The 19,518-nt window shown below is 52.1% G+C and overlaps 1 protein-coding gene across 1 annotated transcript in view; it reads right to left on the reverse strand.

Annotated features, from left to right (window-relative positions):
• The window catches only part of Vstm2l (V-set and transmembrane domain containing 2 like), a 30,157-nt gene that overhangs the window by 7,838 nt on the left and 2,801 nt on the right, over positions 1-19,518 (reverse strand). Inside the window, exon 2 of the mRNA XM_028786555.1 lies at positions 1,494-1,663. Within this exon, the coding sequence (XP_028642388.1) occupies positions 1,494-1,663 (170 nt within the window). The remainder of the gene's footprint in view (positions 1-1,493; positions 1,664-19,518) is intronic.

Consider the following 19,518-nt stretch of genomic DNA (forward strand, 5'->3'; position numbering starts at 1 on the left):
AATGCCCAGCTCCAAGGGATACAGCGCCCTCTTCTGGCCTCCCCAGCTACTTGCACTCACATGGTGCATACACACACACACACACACACACACACACACACACACGAAACTAAAATAATAAATAAATCTTAAGAAAAATACAAGAAAAATAGAGAGAGATTGTGAGGTCTGCCATTATTGGTTCCCTCAGTGCTGTGTTTACTGGCAATGCAGGAGTGGGCAGCCAAAGGGAGATGAAGAAGAGCTTGTAACACCAACCACAGAGCCAGGCATCTGGGCTCATGAGGATGCTTGGCTATCAAGAGGGTGTGTCCATGTGCACACACACATAGGGAAGAGTGTGGGCAGCATGTCCCTACAAGTGTGAGCCTGCTCTCCATCTGGGAATATGCTGGTACTTTCAGTTCTCATACCTAAACATATGTTTGTAGCATATGCAGTTGCATCATTGGCCATGTCCTGGATGCTTCCACCCCAAAATACCCAAGAACACCCTTAAACATCCCCTAAACACCCAAAAATCCTTTCCTAGATGGTTTCTCTGGCCACAGGAGTCTTCTACATCGGCATGTGGCAGGCTGACATATTGGGGACTTGTTACCCCCATAATCAAGATAGAGTTTGCCATGGACTTGTACCGAGGGTGAGTGTGTGTGTGTGTGTGTGTGTGTGTAGATGAAGGTGTGCACACATCTGTTCATGTGGGTATGTTAATATCTATGTGCTGCTGTACAGACATGTGCGGTTGCTACTGTTTCAGGTGTGTCTAAAAGCAGACCCAGAATACATAATGGAAGTGTACTCGACTCATTTGGGAGGTAAGGCTAGGACACACTGAAGGGAAGGGAAGGTGCCAGACAATGGCTTAGCTGGCCAGCTACACCTGAGCTGCCACCTTACTCTGCCAAGGCACCTTGGGAACAGGGGTCTTATCAATGCCTCCGCCTTAGGGAGGTTGCTTATCTGCCACGCCCTCTTATCTCTGGTCCAAGGCTGCCCCCATCTGTTTTACTTTACTTGCTTTATAGCAAATGCAGTTTTCCAGAGAAAACTCTTAGAGCGATGGAGGTCGTGGGTTGGAGGCAGTGTGGACTCAGGAGACTGTATGTGGAGGGCTGAGTGTGCATGCTGTGCCCCAGCACAGGGAGCCTATCTGCATGTCTTGGAACCAACTGTATGACGTGGCCTTATGGGGGAACCCGCTACAAAAATACTGCCGGTAATATGAGGAGCGAATAGGAATTGTCCTGAGACCCACTTCATCCATACCCTGAAGGAGGTGCCATGTCGCTGGCCTCAGGCTCCCTGACACTAGGGAAGGACCTAGAATGGCCATTGTTATGGCTATCATCTGCCCTACCTATCACCCTTCCTGGTTGAGACCAAGAAGAAGGGAGTGCCAGCAAGGTGTTGCAGAGGATAGCGATTTGAGATGCAGAGTCCCCAAGGTCCCCGCAGCATCCCCAAGAGAAACATATATCCCAAGGTCTTACCTGGTTTGAGGCCCATGTCTGTTTGTCAGTCCAGTCCCGGTAGCTGCGCAGGTACCACCACTGGATCTCCAGTGAGTAGGATGGGGAGCCGCTGCCTCGGAAGGAGCAGGCCATCTCCACATCCTCGCCTGTCCGTGCTGTCATGTCATGGGGCGTCTCTGTGAAGAGTGCTGTGTGGGGAACAGGCAGAGGAGGGCTCAGAAACAGGAGTCTGGCCCCAGGGCAGCTACAAATAGGAAGACACTGTCCTAGAGGCTGAGGGGTATGTGGGCAGAAGCGTGATGGAGGACGGCTGACTTGGAAGTGAGTCAGGAGGCCAGGAGGCAGGGAAGCTGCCAAGTTTAATTCTTCCAGATTCTTCCATTCATCCCACCTAGTGCCGAGCCCTGAGAGCCTTGCCCCAGGTTATGGCAACCCCACCATCTCCTAAGTCAAATCCAGCCATAAGGATCCAGCTTCCTCTGGGGAGCATGCACCCAGACAATAGCCTGGCCCTCCTGGGGCGGGCGGGGGGCACTCTGCTTTGCTCGGGTTATTCCTCAGCTCTTGCCTGGCTCCTGTGGTCACTCAAAGCTCTGTTTCAAGTCACCCTTCTGTGTGCCCCCAGTAACACTTCGTTCAGTGGTCACCAGCTTGGCTGTTCCAGATGTGCTGAGTGAGAGGCAAAGGAGAGAAGCTGCCACCCTGCCTGGCATTCTTGCAGGGCTCACACCAAGTCACAGGACAACCAGTTCCAGGAGCCAGCAGCAATCCTCCCCCCAACACCCCCCACCCAGGTCACTATGCTGCACCCCCCACTTCACAGGCCCGGCACCCCTCCCCGCCATATGCTCTGGTTCTTTCTCCCCAAACAAACTGTCTGAGAGGCAATTAGTATGCCTTCCTCCTCTCAGGAGAGATTATCTCAGACAGAAGGAAGATGGTAGATGCCTAGCAACTGCAGGTCACCTCAGGAATGTGATGTCTGTCAGCGCCCGCCTCTGGACCACACAGTCCCCCAGGCCCAGCTCAGAGGAGACACTCCTAGACCCAGAGGGCCTCCTGTCCCAGGAAAGAGGGAGCCATGAGTGGGGACGTGACATCCTGAATTCAAGGGGCCTTACCCTCCTCCACAGGACAACGGGAGTTTTGCGAGATCAGGTTTGACCCTGCACCCACCTGGGGCTTCTCTGTCTCTGCTGTGCACAAGGTACCCGTGAAGACCTTTATTTCTGCCATGTCCCTGGGCCGAGAGAAAGCCTGACAGGCCAAGGTTTACAAAGCTTCTTATGAAAGAAAAAGAAGCTTCCCTGTTTCTCTGCAGAGTGGAAAGGCCAGCTGGGCCTGGGTCCATACACAAGGCCTGCCTGGTGATAAAGAACAGGGTTTGAACCCCAGGGATGTGGGGTACAGCGAGCTACCTTTGTGTGTGGCCACCCCAAGAGCTGGGCTGTCCTGTCTGTCCCTAGGGGGCAGGAGAAAGGCAGGCTCCTGCAAGGCTGGGGCCAACAGAACATGCCCCTCCTTGTCACAGCTCAGGGCCTGTGCCAAGCTCAGGCTTCGTCTCAAGCCGCTTTTGGCTTTCTACCTCAACCCTCTCAACTGGGTCTTCAGGAGACTCTATGGGTGCTGGCCCAGAGGATCCCCAGAACCCAGTTCCTTGTCACAGGGCTAAACCACCATTATCATGCTGGCCTCCCTCTCTCCCTCTCTCACACAGCAGGTAGAGGTTACTTGAACAAAGCATACCCACCCCATGCCTGCTCCCCTCTTGCGTCTTCTCACCTAGGGTAGGAGCCAACGTCCTTACAGGGGAAAGTCGGTCTGTATGTAAGCTAACATAGTGACCACCAATGGCAGTTTGCTGAGTGGATCAGGGACCTGGATTTTAGATTTTATTAATTCACTTGAATGTAACCATTTGTGTAGAGGGATGGTTACTGTCCTGGGTGGCATAACTAATATATTATCTGTTCTTCCAGGAGGTAATAGCCATTTCTAACTTATCTATCTATCTACTATCTATCTATCTATCATCTATCTATCTACTATCTATCTATCTATCATCTATCTATCTATCTATCTATCTATCTATCTATCTATCTATCATCAATCATCAGTACTGAGAAAAGGGCCTTATTCACAGGGGGAGGCAAGTCTATTTCTGAATGGCTAGAAAATGGTCTCCAGGGTCCACACCCGATGATCTTGGGCCAAGCTTTTGTGGCCAACATCTTGCTTGCCAAACAGAGAAGGATCCAAGGGTGTCACAGAGAACTTGCCACCAGGAGGAGGCAGTATGGCCCTGGAACAAGTGTCCCCTGGATCTAGACCTTAGATCTGGGTGGGCAGGAATGTGATCAGTAGGGGACTCACCTGTGATCTACCCAACATGCCACTGCTAAGATTCAGAAACCAGAGAGTGGCACCGCCTGCCCTCCCACAGAGCAGACTCCACTTAGATACAGAAGCTAGGCAAGGGAGGCTACATCAGGCCTGACCCTGGAGCCTCCCCTCCTCCCAACAGTGTGACTCCAGCAGCCACATGTGGCAGACGGGAGGGAGAGGGTCGTCTACGTGGTGGCTCCAAGTGGTAGACACAGGAAAGGGTGACAGGGGCCCAAGGAAGGGCCATGCTTCTGTCTGTCCCGACGTAATCTCTCTTGGCCACAGCCCCTTGCCCACCTCCTCACCAGGGCAGCAGCAGCCTTGGCTGGGGCCTTCAGTTCCTCTCTCTAGGCTCAGAGAGGGCAGAGCAGAGTCTGAGTGGTCCAGCAGTTAGAGTCAATGAGACCAGGTCCCAGTCTTTGAGTCCCTGAGATAGCCCTGCCCTATGGCCTGGGGTGGGAGAGCACGGGACAGGGCTCACTCCAGGCCACCTCTCCACTGAAATCCCAGTGCTGGTCTAGGACAGCTCCCCAATGGAAACACGCGTGGAAGAATGAAATGGCATTGACAGTCACAGAAATACTCCATTTTCTGGTTTCCTCATGAAAGAAGGTTTTTTTAAAAAACTAAAATTAATTTTAATAATATATTTTACTTAAATCAATACCAAAAATATTATTTTAACATTTAACATTTAATAATGTTACTAATGGGATATTTTACTTTTTTTTTTTGTTAAGTCGTAGGAATCTGAGCATATTTTAGTTTGGGCCAGCCTCAGGCTCAGTGTTTGGTGGCCTCTGTGTCTTAGCAGGCAGTCCTTGTGACTTAGAGGGGGCATCTGGGGTGCCCACAAGGTGCAGTTCTTCCCCCATACTACAGTAGAGTCAGAATTTGAACCCAGGACAGCCTGACTCCCAAGAATTCCCACCCCCTGCCCCATAACATACTTTTTAGGGCATTCAGCTACTCTGAGATCGGGAAGTGTTTCCTTTTGTTTGTATTTAAGACAGGTGTCATTGTGTGACCCTGGCTGTCTTGGAACTTGCTCTGTAGACCAGGCTGGTCTCGAACTCAGAGATCTGCCTGCCTCTGCCTCCTGCATGCTGGGATTAAAGACTGTGCCACCACAATCCTGCATCTGTTACTTTTTCCTTGTAGAGCTTGTTCTACAAAGGGGCAGCCCTGGGCTGGGAGTGAAGCTAAGCCATCAGTGCTGGCCTAGCAGGCATGAGGCCCTGGGTTCGATCCCTCCGCGCACTGCATTGTCTGGGCACAGTGCTAGGCAATCGCAATATCCAAGCAGAGACAGGGAGATTAGAACTCAAGATCATTGGTGGGTTCAAGGCCAGCCTTGGATACAAGAGACTGTCTCAAAAAAGAGAAAGAAGTGGGAGTGGTCCCTGCTGGACAGTCTGCAGCCCTGGAGAGCAGGTGGGGGTGCAGGTGGGGTGCAGGTGGGGGTACAGTGGGGTTTCCTCAGTGTAGAGGCCTGGAAAGGCCACTGAGGCAGCTTGCCCAGTCTGAGGTAATCAGGAAGACTTCCCTGAGGCGGTGTACCCTGGTCTCATACAGGTACCATCCTGAGCACACAGTGGAGAGGGTTGTCAGAGGAAGAGTACAAGGCCATTACCATGGCTACCGAAACCAGCTCCCCTTCCCACAGGGGCTCTGGTCCCCCTGAGACTTATCAGATGTTTCAAGGTGGAGCGTGATGGGGTCTCCCTGGATCCCCTCATTTTCAGCCTCGCAGTGAAGGGGCAGAGTGACTGAAAGACAAATAAGGAAGCAGGCTCTGTGCATGTGACAGAGCCTCCAAGTCCCCTGTTCACAGTCAGCCACCTAAACATGTGTGCTATATCGCTACAAGCAGCCTCCGGGTCCAGTGTATGCGGGGAATCCTGAGCACACCGGGCCAGGAGCCAGGCGGTGAGCTTGTAGCCTGGCTCGGCTGACTGTTCTGCTCTCACCTCAGAATGTCTCCCCATCTTGAACACCAGTTTGTCTGTCTGCAAAATGGGCTGAATCCCAAGGCCACTCTAAGGAGAAGACTACGGTATGTATCCTAAGGCTGTGCTCTGGCCTTAAGAAGGAGGCAATCTCAGAGAGCTTCAGAGAGGAGGTGAGCTGGGTACAGTCTGATGGCAGGGGTGAAACTTAGGAAAGCAAGCCAGCTTTGGGAGCAAAGGCAGGGTGGGAGTCTCGCTGGTCTCTGCAGAGTCATGTGTGTGTGTGTGTGTGTGTGTGTGTGTGTGTGTGTGTGTGTGCTGGGAGGAGGGATACATGTCTGCAGGCCACATACTGCCATCCACCATGAGCCAGACCTGCACAGACCTCATCTCCAACACTCATCTCCCCACCGACTACAGAAAGGGAGCTGAGAAAAGCGAGGAGGCTGCCCACACCCACGAGAAACCACACTCTCCACCTACATCTGGCCAGCCCGGGTACCCAAGATGGCTGCCCCATATCCCTTATAGGGCAGCTGTCATCTTAATTGTCCCCCTTTTTCCAGATGAAGCTGGGGCTAAGAGAGGTTAAGCAACTTGCCCAAGGTCACAGAGAGAGTCACTGGTTAAACTGAACCCAATTTTAGAGGACTTCAGAGTGGGAGCCTGGTCCCGATCATCTCTAAGTACCCCCTTCCAAGCCCCAAGACCCTCTCTCCTCTCCTGCCCAAAGCCTCCCAGGGGCATCTCAGACATGAGCTCAACTGTGAACCTTCTGCTCTTTAACCACCCCCAGGTTCCTTTCAGATCAGATACCTCCTGAGGCCACAGTCTGTCCCCCGGGGTGCTGTAATTATAGAATTTGGAGGAAGGGTATCTGTGTTCTCCAGCCTCGGGGCCTGTACCCGCCTGGCTGACTCTCAGGGTAACTCAGGGAAGACAATTAAATCCAGCATCCACAAATTAGAATTCTGTAGGAGAAGGAACAGGGGCTTGATTGAGCGTGACATCGGCTGCCTTTCTGCTGTTAATTGGGGCAGCGATACACTCATTAACCCTAGGCCCTATCGGGCATCGGCTGCAGGGACTGGTGCCGAGGCCTGGTTGAGCCAGGCTTTGGCTTCTGGAAGGTAGGAATGAGCTGAGGCTGGTCCTATCCTTCAGCATCAGGCCCTTCTAGCCTGCTCCTGGCCTGCCCACATAGCTCTAGCTTTGCCTTCAGTCCCATCAGCTCGCCCCTCACTGTTTGACCTGGGCCAGCCCCTTTGCCTCTCTGAGCCTGTTTCTTTATCTGCAAAAGAGCAGGGGCTGCTGAGGGAAACAGCACAAGACAGCATGTGTAGAGTAGAGTAGGTGTTAGCTCAGTAAAAAGGGACCTCTCAACCCTGACTGCCTAGGGATGCATCCTCAGCGGCTTGTGAGGTCACATGACAAGGGGGCATTTCTGGCCCCTGTGACCGCACATCTACGAGTTATGGCTTCTTTGCCCCAAAGGCACTCCTTCCTTAAGCCACTTGCACACCTGAGGGACTCATCCGTCCATGAATGGGCTACCAAGCCTGTCTCCCTGCTGCTCTGAACCCAGATGACACATGCACACACCCATGCACACACAAAACACACACACACACCCTTCACATCCTTTAGCTCCTCTTGCATGGCTGTGCTTAGTAGGAAAGGTGCTGCTGTCAGGGTGGAGCCTCTGCCTACACTGAGAAAATTTCTGGATAGTTCTGACAACAGCTTGGCAGAGTGAATACACTTTAACTGTGTATTTTACATACTTAAAAATAGTCAATATGGGGCTGGAGAGATGGCTCAGTGGTTAAGGGTACTGGCTGCTCTTCCAGAGGACCTGGGTTCAATTTCCAGCACCCACATGGTAGCTTCCAACTGTCTGTATTTCCTGTTCCAGGAGATCTGCCTCCCTTATTCAAACACATTCAGGCAAAACACTGATGTGCATAAAATGAAAATAAATAAATTTTTAAAAAATCAGTGTGACAAATGTATGCTCTGAGTATTTTACTCCATTTTTTGAAGCCCCCGGTGGCTTTCCTGAAGTCATCGCAGCTGCCCCTAAGTGAACATTTCATAGCTTGTATCTGGACCATGCCCCCACACTGCACTTCCCAGTCCTGGGGTGTTCACTCTCGGTGAGGTCCCCTCCATGTGCCCCTAGCTTCCCTGACCTCTGCACTAGCTTGTTGTCTTTGGGCATGTCTCTGTTTTCATTCATCATCAAACAGAAGCACAGCCCCTAAAAGCAGGGACTCAGGCTGTTTCCTGCTTGGTCCCAATCCACCAGGATGGTGCTAGGCCAGGCACACAGCAGGTGTTCGGTGAACCTCACCATGCTCTTGCCACACCCCTGCACGAATCCACCCTGAGCCTTGTCAAGCAGCCCAAGAAAGCAAAGTTCAGAGGGCCCAGGGCTATCAGGACCAGCCCCCTGCTGCTGCATCAAAGGGAAGAAACGCATTCCACACCCTAGTTTTTGTACAAGAGGCCCCACTTCCTTCAGGTGGACAGTCATCATTCACTAAGAGTCCTGGTGCTCAGAGAAGGAGTGTCTGAGCCTGAGGTCACAGAGCAGGAAGACATGAGGTTAGCTCACAGCACCAGGGCTGGCTGGGCAACTCCCCGACCAGAGCTGGCATTTTATCTAGGCCCCTCTCTTTTATCAGTATAGGAAGTGTGACACTTGAGGGCCATTCTAGGGAGGCTGCTTGAGGCCCAACTCAAAGCTGTATCCCCTCCCCCTCCACCCCTTCCCCGTGCCCCGCCCCCAACCCCATGGGGATAGATGCTCTCCCGATCTGATTACTTTACAGATCCAGTCCTCTCACTTAGTACTGCTTAGAAGAGGGGCAACTCCCTGAAAGAAAGGCAGGTGAAGAGGGACAACAGAGGTAGCCCAGGACAGAGCCCCTCCTCCCTGGAGACAGTGTGTGTCCCTGGGGTACCCTCAGGGGAGGTTTCTTCCTGGGTCTCTCTCAACCTGATAGATTGCCGGCACCTGGAGGAGAGGTGTGTAAAGTGAGAGGACTGCCTGTGTGCTCCTTGTGAGAGGCAGATGGGATGAATCCTGTCAGACAGCTGAAGGCACGTGCTCTAGTGGGAAGATGGCTGCCTGGAGGCAGGAGGACTGAGAAAGACCAACTCTAACCCCTCCACCCCACCCCCTATCCCCAGAAGAAAGGCTCTGCCTCAGAAAGACCCAGCCTTCAAGGAGCACACAGCGGAACAGACAACACATGCCAGGGCCCACTGTATGAACAAAGGCTGGGACAGTGTGTGGGCACTGTTGAGGGCATGTACTGTTTCTAGTGTCATGAGGCATGGCATCCCCCACCCCTCCAGGCCTGTCAGACTGTGGGAACTGTGGAAAGAGGCACAGGGTCTGGAGGATCCTGAGAAAAGGTAGGCATGCATCGGCATGGAGAGTCAGAGGAGGCTCGCGGCTGAGGGGACAAGCTTGGACTTCAAGCCGACAAGGCTTTGCGGAGAGGGGACACACAGAGCAGCCAAGGCGCCTGCTACAGGTGGATTTCCACATCCGACTTTGGAGGAGGGCCTCCACTCCTCCACAGGGTGCCTGTACCGTTGGTGATATTATTTACTTAATATTTATTTTCAAAGCGTCTTTCTCATTTTACTTAAATAAATTCAGCTTAAAAGGGGACTTTTATTACTGCCATAAATGGGAAATCAGCATTGCTTGCCATCCATAGAGGGGAACTGTAAAAATCAGCACCAGGCAAAGCAGCCGTCATCAGTGAATCTCAGCCAGCAAGGCTGCTACGGGGCTCCTGCCTCTGCCTCCAGTCTGCTCCACGAACACGGAGGTGGGTGAAGGGGAGGTGAGCCAAGAGGCTTGTTGCTAAATCCAGAGTGACACCACACAGAGACATTCTTCTCCATCCAGTAAGGGTTTGAGACATAGGTTCCTCTGCAGTGTGGGTACCCATGGGTACCCCTAGTTTCCTGGCTTGGTTCCATCTCACTCCTCTAATGCTACAATCCACACTTAGAACTCTGAGGCCAGGCTGGTGTTGTGCCACAGACCAGAGCCTCTGCCTGCTGCCGCCACTGCCGTCATGCTTTGTGTACCCTCCACTTCGTGATTCTTGGGGTGCTCAGAACAAGTGAGGAGAAAACCAAGGATACTTAACTGTATGCTAGGTGCCCAGTGAGGAGAAAACGAAGGCAGGAGACACTCTAGTCTGTTCTGCTCCAAGCAGGGGCGCAACAGCTCAGAAAGCTGGCTTCCCTCCAGAACAGAAGAATGAGGTGTGCGTGTACAACAGACACAGGAGCGAGCACAACACAGAATTCATGAATTTTGAGTGAAATGGGGAACTTCAAGCTGGGTCTATCCCCGTGGGAGCCAGCTTCCCTCCTGCGCAGGAGTGATACCTAGTGGCTGTCTTCTGTCCCATCTGATGACCCAAGGCCAAACTCTTCCCAGCAACCTGAGACTCTTCGGCCCCTGTCCTCATAAGTGTGGCTGTGCTGGCCTCCGCGGGAAGAGAACCAGGAGGGAAGGTAAGGTCAGGGTGTGAGCTATAGCCCGAGGTTTGGCTATCTCTGAGTTCCAGCTTCTACCCACTGCACTGACCAAAGGCTTATTCTGAGGAGGGAATAGATTAATGAAGGCAAAGAACCAGCTTGGTGTGTGGGCATAGCAGGTCCCCAACACCCACTGCCCTCTGGTAAGATTATTCATTGATGAGGGTTAGACACAGGCATGTTCACACAGTGGGGTCTCTGCCCACCCTGGTGTGTGTGTGTGTGTGTGTGTGTGTGTGTATGTGTGTGTGACAGTTGCCACAACCAGTACAAATATGAGGAGAATACCTTTGAATACTTAACTGTATGCTAGGTGCCCAGTGCTGCTGCACCTCAGTTTTCTGTATCTCTATCTATAAAATGGGAATGATGACAGCAGCTGCCTCAAAAGATTGCTTGAGATATAATACTGCCACTATCTAATAGGGTGGTCTGTTTCCACCTTGGAGACCTATCTCCTTTTCCGTACCCAGTGCTGGGATCAAAGGCATGTGCCACCATGCCCAGCAGCCCGAGTTATTTTCAGTCGAAGTGAAATTGACTTAAAATTAACCAACTCAATGAAGGATAAAGAGTTGCTGGAAAAGCCACAATATTCTACAAGTCTCGATGCTATCTATTCCCCACACAGTCTCAGTACACCAAAGGAAGCCCTGAACCAGTAGACAATTCTCCTGTTCCACCGTCCTCCAGCCCTGGCAGCCATATGTCTGCCCAGCCTCATTGGATCAGCCTGGGCTGGGCATTCCTATATGGACTGATTGTGGTGTTCCACGATTGGCTTTTTTCACTGAGCACAGTGGCTTTGAGGGGCGTGGCAGTGTCTCATGACATTTTGGGGAGTTTGTTTTTTACATTTTTATCTATTTTACTTTGTATGAAGAGTCACGTGGGGCTTGCATCATGGTACTCATCTGGTCAGAAGATCCTTTTGGAAGTCAGTTCTGTCCTTCCAGCATGTGGGATTGAACTCAGGTGGGCAGGCCTGGTGTCTTTACTCACAGAGAAACCACACTGTCCCTCATTCCTTTTGGCACAAATCAGTCCTTCCCTCTTTTCTTCCTTCCTCATTTCCAAGAGAGGGTGTCACATGTGTCCCAGGCCAACGTCCAAATTGCTATGCAGCCACAGATAACAAACAGCCTTGAACCCGTGATCCTCTTTCCTCTGCCTCCCAAGGACTGAGATTACAGATGTGGGGTACCATGCTCCATTACATGGTACTGGAAATAAAACCTGGGGTTTCAGATACACTGCTAGACACTAGGCAAGCACTCTATCAATTGGGCCGTGTGTTTCTTGTTCTTTTGCTTGCTTGAAACAGGGTCTCTCTCACTTTGTAGCCTGAGTTGGCCTGGAACTTCCTTTTTAGATTAGGCTAGACTTGAACCCACAGAGATATTCCTGCTTCTGCTTCCAAAGTGCTGGGACTAACAGCCTGTGCCGCCACCACTCGATTCTACCCAACTATTCCTTTAATGCAGTAAGAAGTCTCTCCTGATTGTCATTACAGCCAGGAAACGTGGCCCTTCTCACTCTCCTCTTTACTTATGGGGAAACTGAGACACGGAGAAGGAAGGAGCCTGCTCAGTTTCTTGTCAAGCCCATCAGACATGCCAGGCCCCTAGGCATGCACCCTCTGAGCAGGCAGTGCTGTCATCCCGCAGCTGGGGGCAGGAATCTTCTTCCCAAGGCCACCAGCACATGGAGGGAGATGGCAGTGGAATTACACATCTAGGGAGATTTAAGGAGAGCAAAAATATTCTGGCACTTGTAGGACTGTGGGAGTTGATCAGGCTTCCCCGGTGGAATTCCTGCCTCCTCCTCCCACACAGGCCACAGGGAGGGAAAGGCAGGCAGGTGTGGGAGACCCAGGGAGGAATGCCAAGGCCAGCGGGAGGGAGCCAAGAAGACCGGGAGTCCCGCTGGCTACAGGCACTCCTTCTTCTCAACCTGGCCGGTCCTGCAGAACCAGTAGAGGTCCCTTGCCCTGATGGCTACTGGGGCTCACTGGTGTGAACAAGGGCCAAGATCTGAGAGCCCCACAGTGTGATTCCAAACCTCAGGCATAGGCAAGAGCAAGGATGGAAGCTACCCTAGGTCATAGGAGAGAGCTCACAGATGCAGCCAAGAGAAGAGAGAAGGGCTATGGGCCAGAAGGATCCCCTGGAGCATCAGGGGGCGGGGAAAGGGAGAAAGGCAGAGATGAGGGCAGCAAAAGCCACAGAAGCACACACCCAGGGTGCTCCTGAGCAAAGCTCTTGGGTAGCTCAGTTGGCAGGGACAGAGAAAGGACTGCTCTGATCTGTTGCCCCAGACCCTACCCAGAACTTCAAGTCGGCCAAGTCACAGCCCCTGTTCAACCTGCCCAACTGCACTTGGGATCCCCGAGGTGCGATCCAGCAAGGACTCTGAAGACAGACAGACCGGGGCTGTAACTCCCACTAGCACATTCTCATCAATGTCCAATCCTAGACTCATCTCTGTGTCTCTGTTTCTTCATTTGCAAAATGGGCGTGTGAGGCTCATACCAGCTCCAAGGAGTCCTTGACACAGGGCTGGTGACTCCTTTGCCGTTCACACTCTCTCATAGGGTGGGCTTAGTATGGCTTCTCCCTCTCCAAGGCTCTACTCTTCTATTACTTGTGAGAGGGCTAACTTAGCTTGGCCTCTCTAAACCCAAGGACAATTCTAGAATCAAGAACAGAAGGGGTTCTGCCCCACCTGGGGGCTTTTGCACTTATGGTTCCAGCTGCCTGGGCCAGAGGCACAGCACCAGAAAGCAGAGAAGAGAATGAGAGAGGAGGGTTATGCAGAACTCCAGGACTGAGCTAGTGACAGGAGACCCCTGCCTGCAGGCAGTCTAGGCACATAAAGGGACCAGTGGGTGACTGGCTCTGCCTGGGGCCTTCCCTGGGCATCAGCTTGCCCCTCCCTCTCTGAGTCTGAGTACCCAGAGACCATTAGTGTGGCTTTGTTTTGAGTGCTGTCTCGACTACCAAGAGCTCTGGCCGCAGGGCCTCCATTAGGGACCCTTTCCCAGGGCCGATGACAGGCGGCAAACAGCTCCCCAGTGAGCCGGCAGTAATTGCTGCTGTCTCCAAGGCCGGAAATGATTTTTTTAAAGCCCCACAAAGCAAAGCAGACACCTGGCTGCATGCTTTCTGCCTTCCCACCTCAGCCAGACAGCCTGAAGGTCTGAGCACGGGGTACTAGAGACTCCTGGTGGCCAAGAGTATGCCGAGGAATCCAGGCTGGGGGCCCAGGCCCACCGTGCCTCCCAGAGCCTCAGTTTTCTCATCTGCAAGCTAGGCAGTAGAGTGATGACCAGGGTACCTGTGGCTTGGAGCACTGGAGACCAGGAGGACAGCTAGAGGGAAGGACAGGAATAAGGCAGGCAGGGAAGCACACAGGTTTGTGATGGGGGAGGAGCCTGGCACAGAAATGAGCTGGGAGAGAACACACTCCATGTGCGTATGCAGGCATGCAGACACACTGGTTCCGACCTCCTTCCCAGACGACATTGCCGCCCTCCCCAGATGCTGAGCCAGCATCCCACAAGTGCACACTCAGTGAGCCTCGAACTGTACTCCTGGTTTTCTGATGGGCAGCATCTTTTCCCACACCTGCCTGAGCTCCTGTCCCCCACACTGCAGCAGCCCTGACCCAGGCTTTCCCACTCTCTGATGGGGCGTGTGGAGACACGGTTCACTGCCTGTCTTGCAAGCACAACGAATTGAGTTTGATCTCCAGTGTCATAAAGGTGGAGGTGGTGGTGTGTGCTGGTATTTACAGTGCTGGGGGGTGGGGCGGGGGTAGGTGGATCCTTGGGGCTTGCTGGATAGCCAGCCTGCCCTAATCCATAAGACGCAGGCCAAGGAGAAGCCCTGTCTCAAAAAATCAAGATGGTCTGGGTCTAAGAAGAAACATCTAAGGTTGTTCTCTGGCCTCCTCGACATGTGCACACGCATACAGCAGTGGGGGTTCTCCTTAGACTCAGAGGATTATGGTCACTGAGAAAAGTGGGGAGCCACTGGTTTGGGCAAGTTGAGACCCTCTAAGCCTCAGCAATTGCTCATTTATCCATTCATTCATTACTCACTTATTCATTCATTCATTCATTCATTCATTCACTCATTCATTCACTTGCTCGCTTATTCATCCATTCTCATGCATTCATTCAGTTATTCACTCACTCATTCATTCATTCATTCACTCATTCATTCACTTGCTCGCTTATTCATCCATTCTCATGCATTCATTCAGTTATTCGCTCATTCCTTCATTCATTCGTTCACTCATCTGGTTGACATTTATTGAGTATCCACTCTTTGTGGGTGTTTTTGAAATAGGTAATATATGTATGTGGTTCTGATTTGTCATTGATGAGGTATGTGGTGTGAGTGTGTGTGTGTGTGTGTGTTACACAGACAGAGAAGAGGAAGGTGGGGGCAGGTGAGGGACATTGCAGAGAAGATTGCAATAGCAGACACAGAAAGGAACAGAGATACTGAGGCAGAGAGGGAAGAAAAGAGGAGGGAAAGCTCTGGAGAGACAGACTAGCAGGGGAAAGTGGGCCCAGGGAGAAAGACCAGGCAGATGGCAGGCACAGCACCTGACAGGTGGCACTGCTGACCCCAAGCTGTGAGTTCTCCAAGGCCCCTTTGATCTCCTGAGCTGATCTTCCAAGGGCAGTAGAGGCTGACCCTGAAGCAAAGGCCACAGAGCAAAGGGTCCCAGGCTGGCTCCTCGGTCAGGAAAGCTAGCCAGACTCCCTCACAGCCTACCCTCTCCCCAGCTACAGCCACCCAAACACGCTGCAGGCATGCATTAAAGAAAAGCCATCATTACCTAAGCTGGGAACCCCAGGTGGAGACACACAAACACCACACACACTTACAGAACCCCAGCATTCTCCCTACAATGGCAGACTGGAACTCCGGGGTGGCCTGTGTTTTTTTTTTTCAGGCAGAGCACAGCACCCAGTACCCTGGCACTTCCTCCCCCATGACAGCCTCACAAGCCAGGGCACTGAGCCAGGGCACTGTCAGGTTCAGGACCAGGGACTGCCTACACACTCTGCTGGCAGCCAAGCAAGCAGCTGAAAACGCAGGCACTTGGCTGTGTGCTCCTCGCCCAGGCTGAGCCTGGCTGTGCCTTGCCACAGCTGTGTGTCTCCAGGTCAGTCATATCTGACCTCCCCTCAGCATCCTGATCTGAGAAACTGGGTTGCCCTTGACTCTGTGGTGATGACCACATGGTGAGAGAAAAAAATGGAGAAGTGTGTGGAGAAGAGACTGGATGAACGAGCCACAGACTGTGAGGACGCTCAGCCCGCCTTCCCCCAAACCCCCTAACTCTATTTACATTTGTACTCTGGGCCGAGCACATGGGTTTTGGAAGGATTTTAGAAGCAAACTCAGCATTGTCCAGGTGGGGAAACTGAGGCCAGGAGCGAGGCAGGCAAGCCACCCAGCAAGGCAGAGGCAAAGGAGAGCTGGGCAAAGCCACTAGTATGTCTGCTCACCCCTCTCTCAAGCTAACATTTCACTGTGAGCTGGAGTAGAGCCATCAGGCTGATGTCCCCAGCCCAGCCCAGCTTCCTGTCTCCCCTTCCACCCACTGCTAATCAGCCCGTGGCTAGCTGGCGGTGGGCCAGAGCTTTATGGACACTCATTGTGTTCAGGGTTCTCCACCCTCCACTGACTCAGGATAGGAACCTTCCAGAAATAAAGAAGAACCTGCCCATGACATCCCTAGCTAAGGGGTGGCTGGGTCCTGCTTGCACACTTTCTGTGCTGGAAAGTCCACTCTATGCACTGTCACGGTCCAGAGGTGAGTTCCCTTCTCTGAGCTGAGAGTGTCACACTCTGCTTCCCTGCTCCCCAAACAGTCTCACGCATTCTACTTAAATATTCCTTCTGGGTACAGTTGTCTGTCTTTCCCACAAACCCAACAACTCCCCATGGCAACAACCTTATCTGTCCACTTCACCAATAGTTTCCAGGAGCTGAATGGCCTGGCATGACGCAGGTGCTCAATTGGTATCTGTCGAGTAAATGAACAGCTTCTAACACTTGGCAGCATCCCCCACCAAGGTATAGCCCTGGCATGCCCCCAAAGCTGCCCATTCCCACTCTGGATGCCCATAGCCAGGCCTGGGTAGCACCTGTAGTCTGATGTTGTTAATGGTTTCCTATAAACAAACCCACTATTTTTAATACCCGGTTAGTCTCATTCTAAGCAATCATATCTGTGAAATCACAGCTTTGATGTGCTGGCTATATTTTCCAGCCCACATTAAAATAAATGCATAACTATTAAAACGTAAGAGGTTTGTCTGGGCTCTGACTAAGACTGGCTCTCAGGGAGGACTCAGGTTTGCTGAGGCTCTGGGGAGGCTCTGGGAGGGCTTGAAACCGAAGTTGGGGGTGAAGCAGAACTGTACTAAGGCTCCAGGGGTCCTACTGATGACTTCCAAGGAGGAGGGGAGGTACTCAGCTATGTGTGGGGAGATTGGGGGTCTTCAGAAATAGCTGTAGGCTCAGCCTCCCTCCTTCTTTCTCCAGGATACCGGGCACCACAGGGAGTCAGCAGGTGGGTACTGATCCTGTATCACAGATGGCTACTGTCTGGATGGCTTCTCTGGTTTAACCCTCTGTTTCTTTTCTGATGTGCCATCGGATCAGGGAAGAAGCTCTCCTGCCTGCCAAACACATTCCATAAGCACCCAAGGGCTGGGCCCAGGCTACCCAGTCAGTCGTACCTGCCCCTGGCTGTGACCTGGCTTGAGGAGAATCTTATTTTGTAAGATTTTTACTGCAAACCTGTGATACTTAAATTATCTTAGTGTTTTAGAAATATATTAACACAGAGGGAGCAAGTGTGAGAATTTGTATCTCAGACCTTTATCTTGCCATCCATCCATCCATCCATCCATCCATCCGTCTGTCCGTCCATCCATCCTTCTCTGTACCTCCCTGAGCTGGTTTTAGATGCTATCTCCACAGTGTCATCAGCTGTCAGTTAGGCTCTGAAGTCTCAGAGAGTGGCTGAGTACCTGGAAGTGGGCTTAAGTCAGGCTACCTCTCTTCCCCTCTCTCTCTTTATTCCTTCTATCCATAAAAAGAGAGAGAGAGATAAATTTGGTGGCTTTTTCTTTTAAGGATGTCTTGCTATGTAGCACTGCAGGCCACAAGGAAACTCCCCATCACCCATGCTGTCCCTGTGTGTAACAAGGAATAGAGTCCAGAGGCCACCTGTAGCTGCAGTTTGGCAGAATTGGCCCCAGGAGTCTGCTGATGAGCAAGGTGTCAAAAGCAGCTGGTGTGAAGGCCTTGAAGGAAACCATTTCTGAGGGCCAATTTCCCAAAGGAGGCTGGGAGCCCTCAGCCCAGGCTGAGTATTTATGAGAGTATTGATGGCATAATCACCAGTGTAGGAGACAAAGGAGAACACACATTTTTAACATCAGAACCTTCAGGAGACAGGACTTGATTTTCTACAGTAATCCAGCCACCAAACCAGCCAGTTTATTGATGGTGAGCTACCAACAGTTAGGTAAGGAACCCGGGAAGGCCAGAGACATTTTTTTCAGCGCATGAGCTGCTTGTCAAAGCCAGGAGCCCCTCCTCCAGGGCACCCCACTGCTTCTTCCCGGCAATGCAGAGCACCTCAGAGCAGCAATCACTCACTGGTCTGAGAGCCAGGCCAAGCTGGGGGCTTTGTCTGCACCAGGGGGACATTAATAATTGAAGGTGTGAGGCTGGGTCGGGGGCTGCATGCTCCAGTGGGCTTTCCAGGCTTCTCTGTCTAGATGACTCCTCCTTAGGGAGCCAAAGCAAGCCTGCACACTTGGTGATTCCCATTCTGTATCCCTAGCAGGTCGGGGGTGACTAAGGCAGGGGTTCCATATCTCCAGATGCCAAGAATTGCCCAGAAGCTCATTAAAATGCAGATGGGGGCGGGGACCGAGGTGTAGCTCAGTGGGATAGCTCTTGCCAGGCAAGTACAAGGCCCTGGGCTTGATCCCCAGTACAATTAAAAGAAGGGAGCATGAGATGGCTCAGCAGGTAAAGGTGCTTGCTGCCAAGCCTGACAAACTGAGTTCAAACCCCAGGACACATATGGTGGCACAAGAGAACCAATTTCTGCATGTTTCCTCTGATCTCCACATGTACATCTCAGCAAAATAAACAAATGGAAAAAAGAAAAAGAAGGAAGAAAGGAAGAAAAGGAAGGTCTATGGTTTGGGGGTAGATACATTATCAAAAATATCCTGGTGGGCTCAGACTAGGGCCTAGAAATGTCTTCACAAAGCTTTTGCCTCCCTGTCTCCACCCAGAAAAAGCACAGGAAGTTTAGATATGGACTCCAGTAAGATCTGCCACCTTCCAGTGCTTCTGGTCCCTCTTGGTGGAACTCAATGTCTTACCAGTTCCCTGGGGAACTCCCCTGGAGTTAGGGCTGTGCAGAGAAAGAAGTTCATTATGAGATCTGGCTGCATCTGCCCAAAGGCTGGCCTCAAGATGACAGATCTGGAGTCACCGGCACACTTTATTCTGAATGTGGTCCTCCAGGCTCCATACAGGCACAGTGACCTTGGCTGAGTGGTGGGCTCTCTCTGAACTCAGTCTCCTTGAGTATTTATCTAATGCCAGCCTCACACAAATGACGCCGGCCTGCATGAGTTCACAGTGGCACGAGGTGTAGGCATTTAGAACACACAGTCAGCATTCCGTACACTGTAGCTCCCTCCCCTCCTGCCTCTGCTGGGGGCATAGCAGTGAGCTGCCCTTTTCTTAAGAGGAAAGCCAGCACAGCTGCCATTAGAGGTGTGAGTCTCCCCATCCTGTCTCTGAGTGCTGGGGTTCGGGTGACTTCTGAGAGCCCGGCACCATCCATTCTGTGAGCCTTTACAATGCTTTCTTTGAAGAAGGTTGAGTGGATGTTCAGGGCAGGGGGATATTGGGGAGTAAACAGACATCCTCACTGATCTGCCTGGTCACAGACACTCCGTGTGACAACCCCAGGGACAGACAGACAGGTGCAAGGCAATAGCTGGTGGCTGGGCAGGATCAGGTGGAGCTGAAGCCGTGAGCTAACACCAAGCTAAGCGGTTGAGGCTTGTGGGCTCA

Source organism: Grammomys surdaster, unplaced genomic scaffold (genome assembly GCF_004785775.1).
Source record: "Grammomys surdaster isolate TR1022 unplaced genomic scaffold, NIH_TR_1.0 125561, whole genome shotgun sequence".
Classification (NCBI taxonomy): domain Eukaryota; kingdom Metazoa; phylum Chordata; class Mammalia; order Rodentia; family Muridae; genus Grammomys; species Grammomys surdaster.